Below are 21,576 nucleotides of genomic sequence, written 5' to 3'. Positions count from 1 at the left end.
TACATTCAAAAAGAGGCTTGTTTATCTTTTTTGTTGCAAATTTTTTCACCTGCAAATGATTTCCACAGAGACATTTTAACTTTTCCATTGGCTGCACCACTGAATAGACTATGCACTAAATTTAACATTGAAAACTGTAATTTTGATATCAAGTTCTGTGGCTTTATCACTATCAGTGTTAATTCTCCCAGTGGTGTAGCGTGGGTCATCATATTAAGGGGCACCAACCATGATTGGGGCACCGAGTCTGATTGGGGGGGGCACAAGCTGTTTTTTGGCAATTTTCCTGTGGGATTTACTAAAATTTTAGATCGATTGGGGGCACGTTCCCCTACCCCGTGCCCCTATGACGCTATGCCACTGATTTCTACAATAATATACAAGTTCTCACTTTTGCATGTGATATATTGCAATTATAGATATTTGTTCACCTTTTCCATATATGCATGTAGCACCAAAGTGATAAATTCATAATTATAAGTTTCACTTCATCTTTATTGCACATGTGTACTACTGAAATGCACTGTGTATGTAGTAATGTCCTGATCTCCTCTGAATGTTTTATACCTTGACCAAGTGGTGCAAATATGTATCTTTTTGTGATAAAAAGTTGCACAACAAATTCTTTGTAATGTTATAAAGCATGCATTGTGATTGGTCGATGCTGATTTTGTGATGTTGTCAAATATTTCACAAAACTTCAATTTTTCACAGGGTACATCTGAGAGTCCATCAAAGAGCAAGCAAACAGTGTCATCTTACTTTAGGGTAAGTTGAAATCATGGCAGTTTTTGTTTGTTTGTATGTTTGTTTGTTTTACAGAATAGAGATTAGACATCAGATTAACCATTCTATAGGGATTTTTTATATTGTTTCTGAACCAAAAGATAATCTGCCATACTATATAGCCCATAATCTACGCTGGTAAAGTTTGTTTGGCTTTTATAAGGTGGAAAAAAGAAGACTCATAACACCGTGTATTGATATAGAATGGTATGCACGCTGTTGGGCGCAACGTTTACGCTAGTTGTGCGTTGTTCAATGCGCGACTAGCGCATGCTTTTGTGAATATACATTGGGACTTTATTGACGCGTGCAGTAGCAAAATCCGAGTAATTTCCGCCTTATATAAGTTGAACAAACTTTAGTTAAAGAAAAACATGGACATTTTGAGTTGCTGGGTGTCCTAAATTATTAAGCTAGAGGGTACACCCTCCTTTGCAGGTATTTACAAATGCCCCTGTCTTACAAAGCACATGTGTCATAGCTGTGCCCAACTGCCTGTATACCATTCTATATCAATCCACAATGTAGAATCAGTCAGTTCATTTTTTTCTGCTAAGTAACATCCCAGAAAATTGCATCTTAATCATACAGAAAATGTGTTAGACCTTGTAGCTCAGAATTTTCCATAAAGACTTACATAATTAAGGCCGATTCATTGCCTGTTTCATAAAGGATAGCTGGTCTTCATTCGTGGAAGCTTTTTTTTCATTGGATCATTTTTTAAGTAAACAATATTTTTATTTTGATATGTCTGTTCTTGTTACACCATGTTTAAAGTAAGTGTCTTTCTTTGACTTCAGTATTCCTTACGAGAGCTACTGCTGAAAATGAAGCCTTGTATACCTCATTTTGTGAGGTGTATCAAACCTAACAATGATAGAATACCAGGTCAGTTTGATAAAGAGAAAGTCTTGACCCAACTCAAATACACAGGAGTACTGGAGACTATTCATATTAGAAGGCAAGGCTTCTCACATCGAGTGCCATTTGTGGAATTCATCAATAGGTGAGAAAAAGTTTGATACTTCTGATTAGAAAGTACTTTTGCGTATGAAAACATTTAAAGTTATGTCATAGTTGCAGCTTCATGTTTCACCTTTTGAAAGAAAATAATACGCCTGAAACTGAAAAATAACCAGACATCAAACCGCAAAGATAAACAAGCTGAGGAAGTACAAAGAAAATTGCAAAAAAATGCCTTTCTTACTTTGAAGAGTGTTATTTGTTAAAGGTTACATTTACACATTCATATCAGTGATTTCAACTATATGAGATACCTTTTACAAATATGGCTAGTATGAAATTGATCAGTTAACATGGTTACGGAACTTGTGTGTTGAATAGAACAAGACTGTTACCATCTGCCTCAATTGCAGTTGGTAAATAGTGCCCTCTGTTGGAAATCCATAGATGCATTTGCCAAGTAGAACTTTAATTGGTAAACATTTTCTGCTGTAATAGTCGGCAGTATTATCCTTCTCTGCACAAAAATGATTATTGATGCGGAAGCTAGAACAAAATGCATTAACATAAATTGAAAGAAGGTGGCAGTATAAATCTTCTTGTACTGCAGTGCATTCAATTCAGCCAATATTTTTTTCAAAAGTTTGTCTCAAAGCTCTGCACATAATTTGTGGTCAGTAGTCACACCAAAATTGTCAACAAATTTGTCTTTCTTAATTAAAAAAAAAAAGCACAAATAACAACATGAAAAAAGGTTGTAGTTTGCAGTGGTCTATGAAATAAATTTGCGGAATTTCTTCGGTTTCTTGTGCAAGGTTTGTCACCCGTACTGGTAGCCATGAGTTCAATTTATTGTGCCTTAAAAAGTATAAAAAATAAAGAAGACTGGATTCAATTTATACATTTTGTGTAGCATATATGCAATGATATAAGCCATCCCAGTTTCCATCAGTAGTAGATCAAATATTACTTAGTATGAAAATAAAATACAGATTTTTAAACTGCATACCGCATTAGATTTTGAATATCAAAGGACCTTTGAGCCATTTTTTGTTCAGTTTGGCCTAACATGAAACAAAATTTTATTTGTAGGTCAAAAATAACTTGTTGTGAATTTATATGTACCTTTGTACAAGAATTTGAGTTGTATTTTACCGTTTGGTTTTAAACAATCTTGTCATGATTTGTATCACTTTTAGGTACAAGATGTGTGGGTATCACATGACAGATGAAGTAGAGTACAACACCAACACATGTATTGTCATCCTTAGGAAATGTGGTCTCCAAGGATGGTTGCTAGGCAAAACAAGGGTAAGAAACATGCTATGATCTACAAACTGCATGTCAATTTGTCATATTATTTTGTCATATTTTGTCATATTATTGAAAGTGAACTTTTCATTTCCAGTTAAATCAAAATAAAAACTTATACAATACAGAGTTGCAAAATGTTCTTTCAGTTAAAAGGGCATTTTGTGATCCACAGCATGCATCATCCCCCCACTTGGAAACCTCTGGTTACATAATGTTTATGTACCAAAATTTCTTGCAGATTAATTCGCTTAGCAAAGATATTGTGAATTTGAATTTCGTTCTGGTATACCAGAACGAAATTACAACGTTAATATGAAGCAGTGTATGCAAATGCAAAATTGGAATCAACTGAAATTTTGGGAATAAGGTTTTTTCGTGGATATATAGTGAAAAATGTCATAAAAAGAGGAAGCTAGGATCACAAAATACTCCTTTAATTAAACAAAAATACTTTTCTGTATTATTTTGGGAAGTTAATTTGCCTCTAGTTTAACTCATCATTAAGTTTTAATTTTTACACCCAAAAATATTTTGTTATCTTTTTACAGGTGTTTTTGAAGTATTACCATGTAGAGGAATTGGATCGCCACTTAGAGCATTTCCGACGCCTTGCTAACCTAGTACAAGCCATCACCAAGGGCTGGTTGGCAAGGATGCATTATAAGAAGGCTAAACGCAGTGCTGTCCTTATACAAAAGAGTAAGTCACTTTTATCTGGTACTCTTTAACATTATGTACACGGTTTGAACTAGTACCATGTAGAAGAATTGGATATTCATTTGGAGCACTTCCAACACCTTGCTAAAACCTAGCCCTATCCTGACCCTTAAACTATCTGTAATTTAGAGCCTGGAAAGCTGATTCTGATGACATTTTAATACCTTTTTCTACTTTTCCAGTATTCCGTGGGTACATGGGAAGAAAACGTTTCCGCAGATTGACGATCGTTTTCAACTCGGCAGCCCTTACCATTCAGTCAAACTTCCGGGGCTGGACAACACGGCGTAGATGCCGTCAGGAACTAGCGATAAAGATCAAAGCTGTAATGGCTATTCAAGCTATGTTCAATGGATGGAAAGCAAGGAGAGGATATAGAAGGATGAGGAGGTCTGTGATATGCATACAAGCTTCTTATAGAGGATGGAGTATAAGGAATAGGATCAAGAAGGAGAATGCAGCCAAGGAACCCATCTATGTCACGCTGGGTAAGTGTGTGCTGGGTTTCTGTCATTTTTTTGTGTCTGGTACGAACCTTTTGTGAGTTTGATATTCTGGTTGATATGTTGGTTTTATTGTGTTTTTTTTTGCTTGTTCGAATCCAGTTGTTGGATGCATATTGTTAAAATAGCAGTTTGATTATGATATACTATCATCAGTAGATAGTAGATTGTAATAGTAGTAGAGTTAGAGAATAAACGATAGGAATTTTTATTTTGCCTATCCTCTACCGTGTGATAGACGACAGGCAGGTCCAATATTTTGAGTAGTGGATGCCGGCGCATCATTCTTAGTCAGTTAAATATTATTTTAATAACAGACAGAATCAGAAGACCCCAGTGGATAAAGTAGTTAAGTGCCATTTTGACGAAATTGAGTTATTGGCAGATTATTAGTCATTAGGGGTCAAACATTTTTTTCTAAAAATTTGGGTCAATTTGACCCCCTCCAAGTAGGGGTCATGTGAGGGGTCAAGTGGGGTCAAAATTTCAAAATGGTCCAATTTGTTTTAAATTGGTTCCAAATTACTCATTAGGGTACAAGGATTACAAAAATATATGGTTTGCCACATCTAATGTGCTTAGTTTAGCCGTTATAGGGTCAAGGTCAATAAAAGGTCAAACAAGGTCAAATTTTCAAGAGCATCCGATTTGCATAAATAATACACCAAATTGTTTCTCTCAATATGGGCATTTTAAAAATGTATACTTTTAACTATTATTAACTTTCAATTTTGTGAAAAATGCAATTGTTTAAATCTGACCCATGGTTTTAGTGGAAAAAGTAGTCAAGTACAAAATACTGATTATTGATTATAGAAAATCAATAAATGACAAATCGTTGATTAATAGCTGCATTAAGTACAATATCCATATCAAGTCATTACCCCTAGACAGAGAATCACCAAACTTGGACTAAAATGTGCGATATTTGTCTGCCCTCAGAGAGGATCATTTATTCAACAATAATAATTCCACATAAATGCACTAATTGAAGTACTGATCGATCATTTACATCATATAACTTGATACATAATTATATAAGGACATAGCCACAGAAACACACAAAATATATATTGAAACCTGAGTAACCGTACCAATAGACACAACCTCCTGGTAAAAAGGCCAACCTACCAATGGAGGCTAATTTAACACAAAATATATATATTCATTCATTCATATTCTATTTTATCATATATATTGGGACCTGAGTAACCGTATTCATAGACACAGCCTTCCGGTAAAAAGGCCAACCTACCGATGAAGGCTAATATTAGGACCAGAATAAACGTATTCTTAATCACTACTTCCTGGTAAACATACCACTGAAAGCTAATTAATTGTATATAATTATTATGACCTGAGTAAAATCGGAGAGCAAACCATACCCATAGCCACTACTTCCTGGTAAACCTACCACTGAAAGCTAATTAACTGTACATAATAACATAACATTAAATAAGAACATAACATAACATAACATTTATCAAGTTAATCTAATAATAAATATGTGGTCATATGATCAGAATTGATATAATTAACATGATTAAGAAATAGTATAAAGAAATAAACCGCCCTTAAATGAAGAATTTTTTCAAGCTATGGGCTGGGTGGGTGGGGAAAATCATCTCGATCCGCTCTGTTCAATTGCAGACAAAAAAGTGAGGCTTCAAATGAACCCGGCAAGCAACGTCCCCGTGCACAAACAAAAAGGAGAACGCCCATTGGATGAACGAAGAGGCCGATTGGCAATGAAAACAATACCATAACAATAGGCTCAAATCATTCTCTGCTGAGGTAAATTGGTTCTATTTAGACAAGCTAAATATAACCGTATTACAGCAAGTTTTAGACCAAAATAACTAAGTTTGTGGTCAATATAAAAAATTCATAACTTTAAACCCATTTTTCTCAAAACTAGTATTTTGGCACTTAACTACTTTATCCACTAAGGTCTTCTTTATTTACTGTAAACTATTTTTTAAAGCAAAAATTTAGTTACCGTCGCGTCATAAAAACTCCCCTTTTTTTTTTTTTTTCGAAACTTGTTTACAACTTCACATCTTTTGTTGCGCCAGTATGCTAGCTCGTGCGGGTATTCCGCACTGCGTCTCTCGCGCATACAACGCGATACATACGCGCACCTCTATGAGCGTGTTACGCTCATGATGACGTGGGGTCGTCTACGGCCTGATAGACGACACCCGAAATAATGCGATTGTCCAATCAGATTATGTGTCTACGTAATAGACCACTCCCACTGACTAAGAATTAGTAATATTAAATAGTAATAAAGTTAGCATGATATCTTGAGTAGGTAGAAGACATATCATATTGCAGTTTAGTCTGCTATCTTCAGTAGATAGTATATTGTTTATATAACAGTTTGGCATACTATCTTCAGTAGATAACATATTGTAATAATAATAAAGTTAGCTTCTTGGTATCTTATAGAAGTCATCATTATTGCAGTTTAGTCTGCAATCTTCAGTAGATAGCATTTTGTTAATATAACAGTTTGGCATACTATCTTCAGTAGATAACATATTGTAATAATAATAAAGTTAGCTTCTTGGTATCTTATAGAAGTCATCATTATTGAAATTTAGTCTGCTATCTTCAGTAGATAGCATTTTGTTAATACAGCACTTTGACATACTATCTTCATAAGATAGTAAATTGTAATAAAAAGAAAGTTAGCTTGGTATCTAAGTAGATAGAAGTCTAAGATATTATTGCAATTTAGTCTGCTATCTTCAGTAGATAGCATTTTGTTAATATAACACTTTGACATACTATCTTCATTAAATAGTAGATTATAATAATAAGAAAGTTAGCTTTGGTATCTTAAGTAGATAGAAGTCTAAGTTATTATTGTAATTTAGTCTGCTATCTTCATTAGATAGCATTTTGTTAATATAGCACTTTGACATACTATCTTCATTAGATAGTAGATTATAATAATAAGAAAGTTAGCTTGGTATCTTAAGTAGATAGAAGTCTAAGTTATTATTGTAATTTAGTCTGCTATCTTCAGTAGATAGCATTTTGTTAATATAGCACTTTGACATACTGTCTTCATTAGATAGCAGATTGTAATAATAAGAAAGTTAGCTTGGTATCTTAAGTTGATGAAAGTCTAAGTTACCATTGCAATTTAGTATGCTAACTTCAGAAGATAGCATATTGTTAATATAGTAGTTTGGCACACCGTCATCAGTAGTATTAATAATAATAAAGTTAGCATGATATCTTGAGTAGATGGGAGTCATATCATTATTTCAGTTTAGTCTACTATCTTCAGTAGATAGTATATTGTTAATGTGACAATATGACATACTATCTTCAGTGGATAGCAGATTGAAATAATAATACAATTAGCTTGGCATCTTAAGTAGATTTTGGATTATTACTGCAGTGTAGTCTGCTATCCTCAGTAGATAACTACTATCTACTGATGACAGTATGTCAAAATTTGGTTTTAACCATCAGGAGCTTATTACAGTATACAGAGTGTACATCAGACCTCTTTTAGGGCGAATTTCTCGACGGGTGGCTTAGCAGTTGGCTTGTCTAGCCTCAAGGCTTAAGAGGTCGTAAGACCAGGCTTAACTGAAAACGCTTCCTTCGAGCACGGCTACCATAGCCTCGAGGCTTCGTTAGCCTGTGGGCCAGGCTTGTAGGATTAGTCCCAGGCTTCGGTACAATTTACATTTCTCGAAATCAGTCTTCTGTCGCCGTAGTCGACGCAAGCCTGTTAGACCAGGCTTACAGCGGCTTTTCCTGGCCCTGCCTCAGAGCAGGTCTTAGGTCGTAAGCCTTGGTCTATTTCAATTTACAAATTGTTTAAATTATAATGCAAAGTTTTTCTTTCATATTTTAACATGAGCAAGCAGTGGCGTAACTAGCGGGGGGGGCAGGACACGCTTGAACCCTTGCCCCTGCTTGCCCCCCAAATGAAAAAGGTAAATTAGGCCTACTTCTGTGAGTTATTAATTAACCTCATATTTAGTCATTTTAACCTTAATTTTAACCGAGAGTTTAGCTTAAACATGCCAAAATATGTCGCGCGCTTCGTGCAAATTTTTACCGTAAACTTCTTTTGTCGCCACAGAATTAATTCTGTGTTTGTCGCCAAAAGGTGCTGCATTCACTATACTTCAAGACAAATTGTCCAACCCCATCCCCCAATGTCAAAAAGAAATCTCACGCCACTGTCTTGGGGACACATTCCAAACAGATCCCAAGACTCCTCAGACACCTCGCATCGTGTCACCTAGTGCGACGAGGGTGTTGACGCTACTTACAAACCCAAACAGCATGAATGATGCCTGTCCCATCATTTAATATGTTTGCTCCCCCATGAAAATGTCTAGTTATGCCACTGTAAGTAATTGTTCGATTTAGGTGAACATTTTAACATTTTATTTTGTGTTCATTTGAGTTAGTTGAATTTTTACTATCATTAAGGCCTACTCATTTTGAATGATGATTTTTTTGAGCAACGAATATGATTATAAAAAAACTTCTTTCATCATCATCACCATCATCATCATCATCATCATCATCATCATCATCATCATCATCATCATCATCATCATCAACGCCGTCATTGCCGTCGTCCGTCGCCATCGCATCATCATCATCATCATCATCATCATCATCATCATCATCATCATCATCATCAACGCCGTCGCTGCCGTCAAATGTCGCCATCGTCCCATCATCATCATCATCATCATCATCATCATCATCATCATCAAGACCTATATGATTCCACCTGTCCCTATCCAAGCCTTTGATAATCGTATCCGACCTTTTCATAAGTATTACAATATTATACCAGGTTGGACATCAATTTAATACAAATAGAAGAAGGACAAAATTGGTAAAGATATATAGTAAATAATTATTTGATACGAAAAAGAAGGACAAAATTGGTAAAGATATATAGTAAATAATTATTTGATACAAAACAATAATGCATGCAGTATTAACACAGAATTTACGGATAAGATGCATATAATATTGCTATATCTTCTACTTAAATAATTATAAATATTACACCAACATTTAACATCATGTGAGATCTGAGAAGACTACTGAAAATATCAGCAGTAGATAGCACGATGGTTGTCAAATAATAAAGTTTAACACAGTGCAACAAGTTAAACTCAATTTACCCTAGCTAAGAAATGGGCGAATCCATGTTATTGTTTACTGGGTCAGAGGTCAATCATTGTCATGCAGATAAATTTGTATTGTTTGGCTCGACCGGGAACCAATGGATTTTTCATGGGTTTCAAGGCGTGATTAGGTGGTGATTTATTCACTGTTGGTTTTGTATTGGACACGACAACAACAAAAATCTTCCCACCCACCGCTCCCTGTGTGGACATGTGAGAAGGAAGTAAAATATAATTATGTGTGACAGTAATGAGATAATGACCTGTATAAATACAGATATATTTTATCTACTACATGGTAGTGTGTTAAATAGCTAATTAAAGCATTTAAGTGTCTGTAAGTTTAAAAAGAAAAATCAAGAATTATGGTCCCTGTAGATAAGGAGGAGGAATAAAGAGTTGACGCCAATCATTAAAATTACATGTGACTTGCAATTAATTTCCCTTTCTCAGTTCTTCAAAGATACAATGTACACTGTTTAATTAGATCATGTGTTCAATATGTTGCTACATAAAATTTTATATAATTGTTCTGTATCAACCTTTTTTAGGATGATAGTTCAAGAGGGAAAGTAAGTCGTCAAAACTATATAATTCTTAATATGTACAGGAATTGACAATCGTATTGTTACATGCAGGCACAGGTGTCATCAAAAACAGTAAAGTAGTCTTTTATAAGGTCAAAGACTTCACACAGTAAGCAAAAGAAAATAATGCTGGGTTTTGAATTATCTTTTCTGTATTTATTTATTATGATATATGTACATGTCATAGAATGCTAACATTAATACTTTATCCTTTGTAACTTCAGGTCATTCACCTGTTGAGAGTCTCGAGAATTGTTCCACTCGGGAGCGTCTGACCTGTATGCACCAGTACCGTAATTTATTGTTGAGTTTCCAGCCATTATATTTGATTTAATGATCCAAGGGTTCGGGGTCAAACGCTCAGAATTTGAGCTTCGGGTGGCGGCTACCCGAATGCAAGTTTGGATCACGTGTTGGTTGATCCAAAACGAGATTTCTCTGCGCTTTGGTCGTTGTATCGCTAGAGTCTTGGGTTGGGTATTGTTCGCTCGATTAGAGAATCTCCTATTATATATTTTGCTATAGTACGGCTGAGAGTGTAGGTACTTGGTGCGGGTCCTAAACAAAAGTCAATAAATGGTTGTCGTGTCTGATTGCCAACATGCATGCAATTTTTGCGTCCGAGTGTTTTTCAATTTCTCTGTCTTAGGGTAATGTTTGGTTATGTTTTTGCACCAAAAATATCCTTAAATAATGTTTTACTTTTGACAAACATTCGAATGATTTGTTTGAAGCGTGAAACAATTTTTGCTTTACTTTTTAGGGGAATCACAGATTCTTTTCCATTAGGCTTACAGTTTTACCCTTTTTGGAATGCAAAGAAAAAATCACGAGTAAAAAGCATAGATTTATCATTCATACAAGTTGGAGTCATAAAAAGTGAAGTGGAAATAAAATAATACATAAAGGACACAAAAACAGACACAATATTCTTGCATCAAGTTGTGTACGTATAAGCCCAAGCACAAGACCGCGGGTCTAGGCTATAGTCTTTGCGCCGGGAACATTGCGATAATGAGACGGCAACCTTGTTAGTACGGTAAACCGTGAGGACCACAGCTTATGCACATCTACCTCCACCAGCCTATACAATTAAGTCGCTGGTAGAAAGGGACGAGGTTGTCAAGCGTTAAGCCTACAAGGCCACTAAGACTAGGTTGAATTTGCGTTGAAGAAATCCGGCTAGAGTTAAGACTCGGGCTTCGAGAGCGGGCTAGGCTTAGTAGCCTCAAGGCCACCTTAAGACTACGGCTTACTAAGACTCCTGTCGGGAAACTCGCCCTTAGAGTATTGTGACATAGCATGGCACTCATCTTTAACTGCTGGCCAATCTAAATCACTTGAACAGCTGCAGAGAAGAGCTTGCAGGATAGTCCTGGGCAGGAATTTCACATCTTATTCTGAAGCACTGAGTGATTGTGATCTGGACTCTTTCTGTGACAGGAGGGTGGATCATTGTCTGAGGTTTGCCGTAGGGCTCTCCAATAATTCCAGAATAAATGATTTACTACCCCCTGTCAGGGGCAGAGTTCATGGTCGCAACCTACGCAATGCTGACAAATTGTCCCAGCTTTTTGCCAGAACTCTGCGCTTCCAGGGTAGCCCCATCCCATTTTTTATTAGTTTATTGAATAATTAGTATTGTTTTTTTCATATTACCTGCCCAGGACTGTCCTGCTAACTTAATTCATGCAGCCCCTATCATTGTTTTTATATGCCATTGTGTTGACTTTTATGAAATTTTACCCCTTTTATAATTTTTATTTGCATGACTTATTTACTGCTGTGTGATAAATTGTGTTTTGAAATGTGTCAAGTGCAATATAATTTTGATTGTGGTACATAATATCATATATTTTTGATGTGTTTTAAAATTGTAAGTTTCCATGTAATTCAGCCTTAGGGCTGCGATATGAAATGAAATATACATTACTACTACTACTACCACATAACACATTGTAATAATATTCAAGTTAGCTTGGTATTATAAGTAGATAGAAATTTTAATCATTATTGCAGTTTAGTCTGCTATCTTCAGTAGATAGCATATTGGTAATATAGCAGTTTGACATACTATCTTTAGTGGATAGCAGATTGTAATAATAAGAAAGTTAGCTTGGTATCTTAAGGGCAGAGTAATGGGAGAGAACATGGACCTTTTCGAGCTTCATTATTTCTGAATTGTATGTCCAAAGTATATAAAACTATACATTTTTGGAAAGGAAATGAGTCAAGGAATCCCATGGTGACGTCAGATTTGATCAAAAATCTCAAGTTTTTGAAAAAATCACAACAATTCACTATTTTAACCCATTTTTTTTGTGACAACTTAGAAAAAAATCCGTTCGGAGTAAAAAAAATTCAGTTAGGTTTTCATGAAGAAGAGACATGAACTTAGGGAAGGTTTTTTATTTTTTTGAAATTGTCTCTTTTTTCAAATATTGAAAAAAACGTGAAAAAAGCCATTTTGTCACTCTATTAAGCTAAAAATTGCACATAATGGTGTATATTTTTGTTTAAAACAAATATTTTGAAAAAATGAAAAAACCTTCCCTAGACTTTGATGTACTCTAAAGGATAGTGCAAAAAGTTTACCCTTTGCTTGCATATTTTTCGAGTTATCTTGTCACAAAAATCACGCAATATTGTCAAAAGTGAACTCTGAGAAATCGATGTTTTAGTAAAAAAATTTCAAAATTATGCACAAAACGTCCTTAAATTTTAAAACGGTAAGACTTTCACACTTGTAAAAGCTGTATCTGGTGCATGGTCTAAATATGCATCTTTTTTTTTTTATTTATCTATAATCTCTGCTTTCAGTGCGTCAAAATGTAAAATAATTAAAAAATCTAAGTGGCATTTTGACTGCAAATTTTTGTTTTGTTTACACCACATTTGCTGGCGTTAACAACATACCGAATCGCCTTGACTGCGTTGGACATACGCCAAGAGTTGCGCCACGTCATGCGCCACGAATCGCGCGTGTAATCTCAATATTTCGCATTCGCGCATTTCTGACTCATTATTTCCCGCCAATTTAATAAGCTGTCTTGAGCCATGTGACTTTTTAGAGTTAAAACGAGTGAAATAAATCAAGCAAAAATACGAATAAATATTAGCAAGTTGTATTTTATTAGTTTCAAGTGAAAGAATACATCTTAGTGTTGATAAATATCAAAAAATCTCAAATTCAGTCGTGGACGAATGCGTCTTCCATTACTCTGACCTTAAGTAGATAGAAGTCTAAGTTATTATTGCAATTTAGTCTGCTATCTTCAGGAGATAGCATATTGTTAGTTTAGTACACTGTTGTCAGTAGATAGCATATTGCATTAGCATTGCAATTTAGTCTGCTATCTTCAATAGATAACATATAGCAGTTTGACAAACTGTCATCAGTAGATAGTAGTTTGTAATAGTAATGAAGTAAGTAATATTAAATAATAATAAAGTTAGCATGATATCTTGAGTAGATGGGAGTCATATCATTATTGCAGTTTAGTCTGCTATCTTCAGTAGATAGTATATTGTTAATATAACAGTATGACATACTATCTTCAGTGGATAGCAGATTGAAATAATAATAAAAATAACTTGGTAATTTAAGTAGAAAAATGTCATTTAAATCATCATTATTTCAGTTTAGTCTGCTATCTCCAGTAGATAGCATATTGTTAATATGGTAGTTTGGCATACTATCTTCAGTAGATAGCAGATTGTAATAATAATAAAGTTAGCTTGGCATCTAAGTAGATAGAAGTCTATTATTGCAAAAGTTTTAAAAAGCCCTGAAATTGGATATCTTTGGTGAATTTTTATTGCAGTATTATAAGCTCTGTGCTCAGTAAGTTGCATATTGTTGTTGTTATAGCTCTTTGATGTCATTAAATACAGTGTTATAATAGCAGTGTTGTTTGATATCTTCATTAGATAGATCTTTTATAATAACCATAAGTTGACCTGCAATCTTTGTTAAATCATTTTTATTTGATATTCTAAAAGATAGCAATATGATAATTGTAGTGATTTGTACAATACTTATTCAACTATATTGTTTGATTAATGTGAGGCTGATAATTGAAATATTGATATTATGTTTTATTTGTCCTTGTTGCTACAATATATGTGATACAATCAGACAAAATTAATCATTTGTCAGACAATATCAAAATTTATTTTTCAATTTCATATGTAACCTTGTCGAGCTTTATTGTACTGAAAATCGCATGGCAATTGGACTTACAATTCAAGAGATATAGCCACATGTTGTTCAAATAATAAAATACAAAGAAAGTGGAATTATATTATTAGCTATATATCAAAATCAATATCCGAGACAAATGACTCATTTAACTTGATCGCATCACATATTTGAGTATCTATTAACTTAGGAAAAGTTCACAAAGCAATAACAATCCATTACAATAATTCAGATTCAGTCAACCAAAACCAGTGTATTGTTTATATTTTGTCATCTGTAACCAGTGTGTTTGTTTGTATTCAAGTAGTTACTTTATTTGGTCAAATAACCTGCACTTTTACACATTTGCAAAATCCAGTGGCGTAGCGTCATAGGGGCACGATTGCAAAAATTAGAAAGTCCCATAGGAAAATGGCGAAAAACGGCTTGTGCCCCCCCCATCAGACCTTGTGCCCCCCCCCCCCTTCATGACCCCCCCCCCCCCCAATATGATGACCCACGCTACGCCACTGGCAAATTCGGATTTTGAATTGTGCAGTTTTGTGTTGATTTATACATGTAAGCCTAATCAAACAAACATAAAGATTATTGCTTTTCAACAAAAAATTTCATTTGTGAGAGAACTTTTACTGCATTGCATTTATTTTATTTGAGAAATCCAGAGAGAAAATTATGCATAAAATGCAAAGAAATACATGTTCAAAAATAAAATAAATTCTCATTTAGTTTGTTGATTAGTGAAAAGAAATCAATAACATGTTGAAAGTGAATGTTAAGCTTTACTTACAGTTCTATTTGTGACATTTAACTTACAATGAAACTGACTTGACCAGAAAGCATATTAAGCCTATTTTAGCAAAAATCCTCACACACAAAATAAAATAATAATATAGATCTTTTCAAATCGACATAAGAAATGTTTGGAAAACCAGGTCGCATGAACCAGGTGCATACACAGTGTTGTGGCGCATACATGATGCTTGTGTAAATTCACAAAATCGCTTACTAGTGGCACGCATCACAAAAAGCGCAACTAACATAAGTGCTGTGCCTAACAGCTGTGCGATGACCCAAAATATTATTATAAATGGGGCCGGGTTATCATAAACAAGAGGCAGCTGTCTTTGGAAAACCTTTGATTCAAAACACCTATAGAGGTTGTGCATGAAATTATTGATTGGCTTCAAACAAAGGATTTGAACCGGTGTTCTTAACCGTAATCATGGCGCAGCGCAGTCCATTCAATCAAATGTTGATCGTAGTACATTTCGTTATGTGTGTGAGACGAACTGTCGCGATAGATTGCAATCATGCTTTTGTTTAATGCATTTGAGTAGTCCGCCATATTTACGGTATGATACGTCATTATGCACAACCTCTATAGAATAAACATATAGAGGGCGTCATAGTCATGAAAACGTCTGCAGAAAAAACTTAGAGTGGGTTGTAATTGTGATAGATATGCACTGATTAACAGTGACACAGATGAAAAAATCTTGGTTTCATTTCAACACAGTTACTTGTAGTCATTGCCATAAAAATTCAATATTTTCATATTTTTATTGGTTTATCTAGATTGATTTTATTTTCTGCTCAAAATGTGTCTCTTTAGAAATGCAATCAGACTAATCATGGATCCTAGTAATTACGATTTCATCACAAAATGTACCAATTGATGGTGATGGTTCAATTCTTTGCTTATTGAAGCACATTTCAGTGTCCCTCTTACATTCAGATCTAACAGAACATGGATAATAATTATTGTATTGTTTGCTGCCCTGCACTACCCATACCCTCCAGGCTTAATCAATATGCCCACACCTACCTCATTGAAAAAACTAATCAATGCATTTTCTAGCTAAAAATGCATTTTATTTCAAAGTCAATGCAATGAAAATTACAATTATTTAAATGTGCCATGGTGAAATATTGGCATTGATTGGCTTTACAGAAATGTGCCATGTTGAAATAGTGGCATTGGCTTCACAAAAGTCATCTGAAATTGATTAAGGGTAGATGCGGTATTGTTGGTCGAAGCAGCCGAAAAATCGATTTTTATTGTCTAAATCAATATATTATTGAAAAATAACACTTTGATGTTTTGCAAAAGTTCATTCTACAAATCATATACTTTGAAAACTTACTTAATTTATTGTTGTTAATGAGTTATGTTCATTTTACAAAAGTGTTGTTGTTTCAGCCCTCATTACAACATAACTCAAGAACCACAGGACCTACAAAAGTATTTCTGTGATATTTGAATTCTTCTACACGCTACATAAGGACATGAGTAATGCAATTTGTGCGAAGCTCACTACCATTCGCAAGATGTTGTGAACTACCAAATCGCAACACTTTAAAATAGTGTATTACCTTAAATCAATCATAGATATTTTACTGTCAGTTATTTTTACATATTAATTGAGGAAAGTAGATAAAATATTTGAACCATAAAGGAAAGACCATATGAAAATATCAGTGATTTTCCCTCTCAGTTTGTATGGCCACTAAAATATGTACATGATTATAATTTTCAAGTTATTTAGCTACACAGGCAATGTGTCTATATTACTGGCTGTCTATACTATCTATATGATTTAATAATAATGACAAAGTAAACATGCACACATACGACTCGCATTGTGGTTAATATTCAAATAAATAGCACTAACTCAGAGAACCTTTTTACATCAGCAATACTATACTCCAATTTCGTAACCATAGTAACACATGCAAGCAGAAATTCATCGAGTCATGAATAATTCATCGGGGCAGGGCCACTACATCTAATCACTGGGTTTGATTTTTACTAACAGAACCAACGGTGGATGACGACGAAAGGACAAACGTAGACCTTGTTGACAAGATGGCTGATGACCCAGGGGATGGTGTGACACAAGGGGTAATAGAAAGAGTGACAGATGATGAGGTAGCACAAATGGATGTTGGGTCAACAGAAAATATGGTTGAGAATAAAACTGAAAATGAATCACAACAGCAAGCTGTTAATGATGATAGCACAATCACAACATCCAATACAGACAAACTTGAACAGAGTGGTGAACAATCATCAGAACAGATGGAAGAACACACCCCAGAACAAATGGGTGGGGATGCAGACTCAACAACAGATGTTGAAAATGGTGATAGTGGGATATCAAGAAGAGTCAGTGCAGTAAAAATACAATCAGGTAAGCTTTATAGAGTACACAGGCAAGCAGGCTGGCTGTCAAGGTCAGCTTGATGAGCGTTTACATGGTTTTGCAATCATGTATAATGGACTGTGGCAAGTTCAGTGGACATAATTATTTGATTCCTTTATTCTAAATAATGTGATGCCATTAAATTTTAACTCAACTATTACTGATTCAACATATAATTAGTGCATGATTAGCAATGGGCATTGATAAGAAAGTCTTTGTATGATTGAAAAAAAAGATCAATTGAAATTTTGTGTTGTAACAACAATATGATCTAATTTTATTTTATTTTGGTTGCATGGTGTATGAGTAGAATTTGAAGAAATAAATGATACAGAAGCTTATTTTGGGTTTTGTTTTAGATTTAAAAACCATTTTGATGTTCTTGCTTTGGTATGTGTTTTATTTTTAGATTTAAAACCATTTGTCAAATGTCATGTTTTTGTATACTTTTAACACAAATATTGATTTTGACGAATGTGGCTACATTTTGATTTATCACTGTGCTTGTTTGAATGTTTAGGGCATACATTTACTTGATTTTGACAGCAAATGATGAAACTTGCTGGTATTTATTCTTTAAACAATAGCTGAATGTAAATTTAATGTGTGTAGGTTGCAAATTTGCTATCAGCAGTAGATAGCATATTATGTTTTTATGTACATGTTTTATGATTGGGTGTATGTTTGAGAGCAGTGACAACACAGAATTTCCCAAGTCAAAACTGGGGAAATTCTCAGGATGCACAAAATGGTATTATAATTAAGAAAAATAAAGGGTTCAAAGCTTCTTGCTTTGGTTAAATTGTGTTTTATTTTTAGATTTAAAACCATTTGTCAAATGTCATGTTTTGTATACTTTTAACACAAATATTGATTTTGACGAATGTGGCTACATTTTGATTTATCACTGTGCTTGTTTGAATGTTTAGGGCATACATTTACTTGATTTTAGCAGCAAATGATGAAACTTGCTGGTATTTATTTTTTAAACAATAGGTGAATGTAAATTTTAATGTGTGTAGGTTGCAAATTTGCTATCAGCAGTAGATAGCATAATGTGTTTATGTACATGTTTTATGATTGGGTGTGTGTTTGATGGTTTAAGTGCAGTGACAACACAGAATTTTCCAAGTCAAAACTGGGGAAATTCCCAGTCTTTTCCATCAGCTCATGCACAAAATGGAAATAATTAAAAAAAAATAAAGGGATAAAAGCTTTAAAAGAGAGCTCCTGATTGGTACATAAGGCAGGGTCATGACCCACCCATTCTGCTATTTTTCCCTGCTCACACAATTTTACCCCTTTCAAAAAAATAAATGTGCTTGCTCCACACTTGTCTTCTCTATTTTATCAATGATTCCGCCACATCCAAGGATTAATTCAAAATTCAAGTTGCATTGAGGTTGTATAAAATTGTATAAAAAGTCAACACAGTCATAAATTGAACAAGTTAAAAGAATCAATGCATTAGTGAGTTAGCCATTTCACCTGTCACCTGAAGACCATAATGGAGAAGAGTGACTGTCAACTGACTCAAATGACCTGTAACATTCTCATCATTATCCCTACGTTTTTTGAATCTCTGATTTGTATGTGATTTATCATCCTAGCACAGCAAATAATTTCTCTTTTGGTGACAAGACACATGATTCAATGTTTTAAGAAGACATTATCAAGGTATTTTTTTGAATGTTTACAAAAAACTATTTTGTAATTTTTCATCCAATTAAAGTATTCAATATTTGACCCACACTCATAATAACTCTACATGACATTGAAAATAAATTGCTTTATGAACAAATCTATAATGACAAATGCATTTACTTCACCAAAAATAGATATGGAATTTGTCAATGGATGCTGTTTATTCATTTCTTAAGTGGGTGTACATGTATGTTTTTTTATTGTGTTTTTTCATCAATTATTAGATTTTTTTCTATTAGATAAGCTAATACATTTGGCAAAATTGAAATTATAAACATTTTAATTATGTGACCCATATGTGTTGTATTTGGTTAAAATAAGATATTATTATAGCAACTGTATTCTACTTTAATCAAGAATAGTTTTATACAAAAATTAAGGTGAATTGGTTTCCTTTTACAGTGATGAATTTATTGATCAATTTAAAGTCAATTAGTGATAAAAATATTTTATGAATAATATCAAATTGATCATGTCTTGACCAATAGAAAAATATACTGGCATTCAGCACCTCATTGCTACAATTATAGTTGAACACAAAATGAAAGATTTTTTCTTCAAATATCTTTTATGTATTTCCTCATAATATAGGCCTACAATAATTGGTTTGATAAATTAATAGCAGCAAGGATCATGTTTTGATGATTTTTTAATGAGACTTGTCAAATTATTGTGTGGTATCAGGTGCATGACTGATGCTTTAATCATTCCTCTAGACTTTTATTGATGGGGATGTGTTGGTTGACCTGCACTTTTATGTTGCCGCCATTGAGGTGTTGCCAGTTTTAAAATTAAAAACTGTGTCAGTCTACTCAGCCATATTGACATTATATCATGCACATAATATCATAATTTCAAACCTCAAAGTGACTGTTTTTAGGAAGCAAGTATTATTACCCATCCCTTTCCAGAATCCTTGGCAATATCACTTCATTTCATCACATGACACTCCCATTACTTTGTTAAACATGGGTCGATAGTCAATAATAAACATATTTTACAAGATCTGGATGTGTTCTATTCATTGAGGTACATTTCATCACTGTCGTCCCATGTTGCACTTGATAGCAAATCAGTACAGGAAATTATGTGAGAAATGCATTATGGGAAGTGTAAGATAACTTCTCTGAGTTTCATTTCAATGAAAACTGATTTGACAATTACTTTTCATCTGCACTACATGATTTTGTATATACATTTTTACTTGGAATACAAAATAGGAACACAATTGTTTCCACAAACATAATTTCATGCAGTGTAATTTGTTTGGCAAGTCATTAATATTTTATCATGTAATATATATACCCATATTTCAAATACAAAGTGATGTAGGTAATATATGAACAATATACTTTGGTTCATATTAAAAAACAAATAAAGATTATTACTATTATTAATTTCAATCCTCTTGTTACACTTTATAGAATGTATTGTAAATATGTTTATAAGTTGTGGACTGGTGGCATTTACATCTATTCATTAAGCTTTGCCCTTCCCACTACCACAGTGACAAAAATGACCCCAATCACAGACAGAATTGTTATGACCCCCTCCCCCATCTCCTGTTGAAAAAAAAAAGGTCATGCACTGGGTATCCTTGGGTCAATCGCAAAGCATTGTCAATTTTAGTATTATAGTATTTTCTTAATTGTTTGGCTAAAAATGAGGTAGCAAACTCAAGAAAAGAAGACTGAAGAATATGTTTTTTTTATACGAAGCGAATTGTCATTCATTCTTGTATCACATTATGCCATTTTATTGGGGAGTCCTCCTCAGTTCTTATTGACCTGATGATTTAATAGTATTGTTGCTTGCAAAAATACAGGGTGAGTCAAAAAAAAGTGCAATAGAGAAAAGCATCCATTTTTATTTAAGAACCGGGTTGAACCTTTTATGTTTTTAAACATTTTATAAATAACATATCCATTAGTGATCTTGTGTGAAAAAATCAAGGAATTAGCATTTACCTTTTTGTTTTTATGACACATTTTATAGCGTTATCCAATTTTAATGTTTGTCCAAGAGACACCTAAAATTTGAATGTCAGCCCACTCTGTGTAAGGTAGATTTGGAACAACTGCCAGTTTCTTAACCTCATTGGCATTGAAATAAAATGGAGCACCCAAATTGTTGTTGCCCTTGGTCTTGTTTAAGGAGAAGAAACATTATTTGTTGTTATTTTCATTTTCCCTTTATTTTAAAGATGTTTATTCTCTAACAAAACCATATAAATTTGTAGGCAGGTTTTTCAAATGTCGAAATGAAATGCGAGCAAATTGGAGTGGAGGAATTACAAAACATCCAGTGAGTTGGACATATTGGGATTTAAAAAAACTGGAGTTGGAGTAGAGTGAGGTATGAAGGACTTTTAAGTCAAATAAACTTTCTAACATTACTTTAAAAAGTAATGTTAGA

The 21,576-nt window shown here is 33.9% G+C and overlaps 1 protein-coding gene across 1 annotated transcript in view; it reads left to right on the top strand.

The window, feature by feature from the left end:
- LOC140155148 (myosin-IIIb-like) overlaps positions 1-21,576 on the top strand; it is a 100,320-nt gene that overhangs the window by 58,644 nt on the left and 20,100 nt on the right. Inside the window, exons 25-30 of the mRNA XM_072177872.1 lie at positions 715-768; positions 1,587-1,792; positions 2,949-3,060; positions 3,612-3,762; positions 3,963-4,268; positions 17,071-17,445. Of these exons, the coding sequence (XP_072033973.1) occupies positions 715-768; positions 1,587-1,792; positions 2,949-3,060; positions 3,612-3,762; positions 3,963-4,268; positions 17,071-17,445 (1,204 nt within the window). The remainder of the gene's footprint in view (positions 1-714; positions 769-1,586; positions 1,793-2,948; positions 3,061-3,611; positions 3,763-3,962; positions 4,269-17,070; positions 17,446-21,576) is intronic.

The sequence above is a fragment of the Amphiura filiformis genome, chromosome 6, assembly GCF_039555335.1.
Source record: "Amphiura filiformis chromosome 6, Afil_fr2py, whole genome shotgun sequence".
Lineage (NCBI taxonomy): Eukaryota > Metazoa > Echinodermata > Ophiuroidea > Amphilepidida > Amphiuridae > Amphiura > Amphiura filiformis.
The sequence above is the reverse complement of the archived record's forward strand: the minus strand, read 5'-3'. Positions and strand labels throughout refer to the sequence as shown.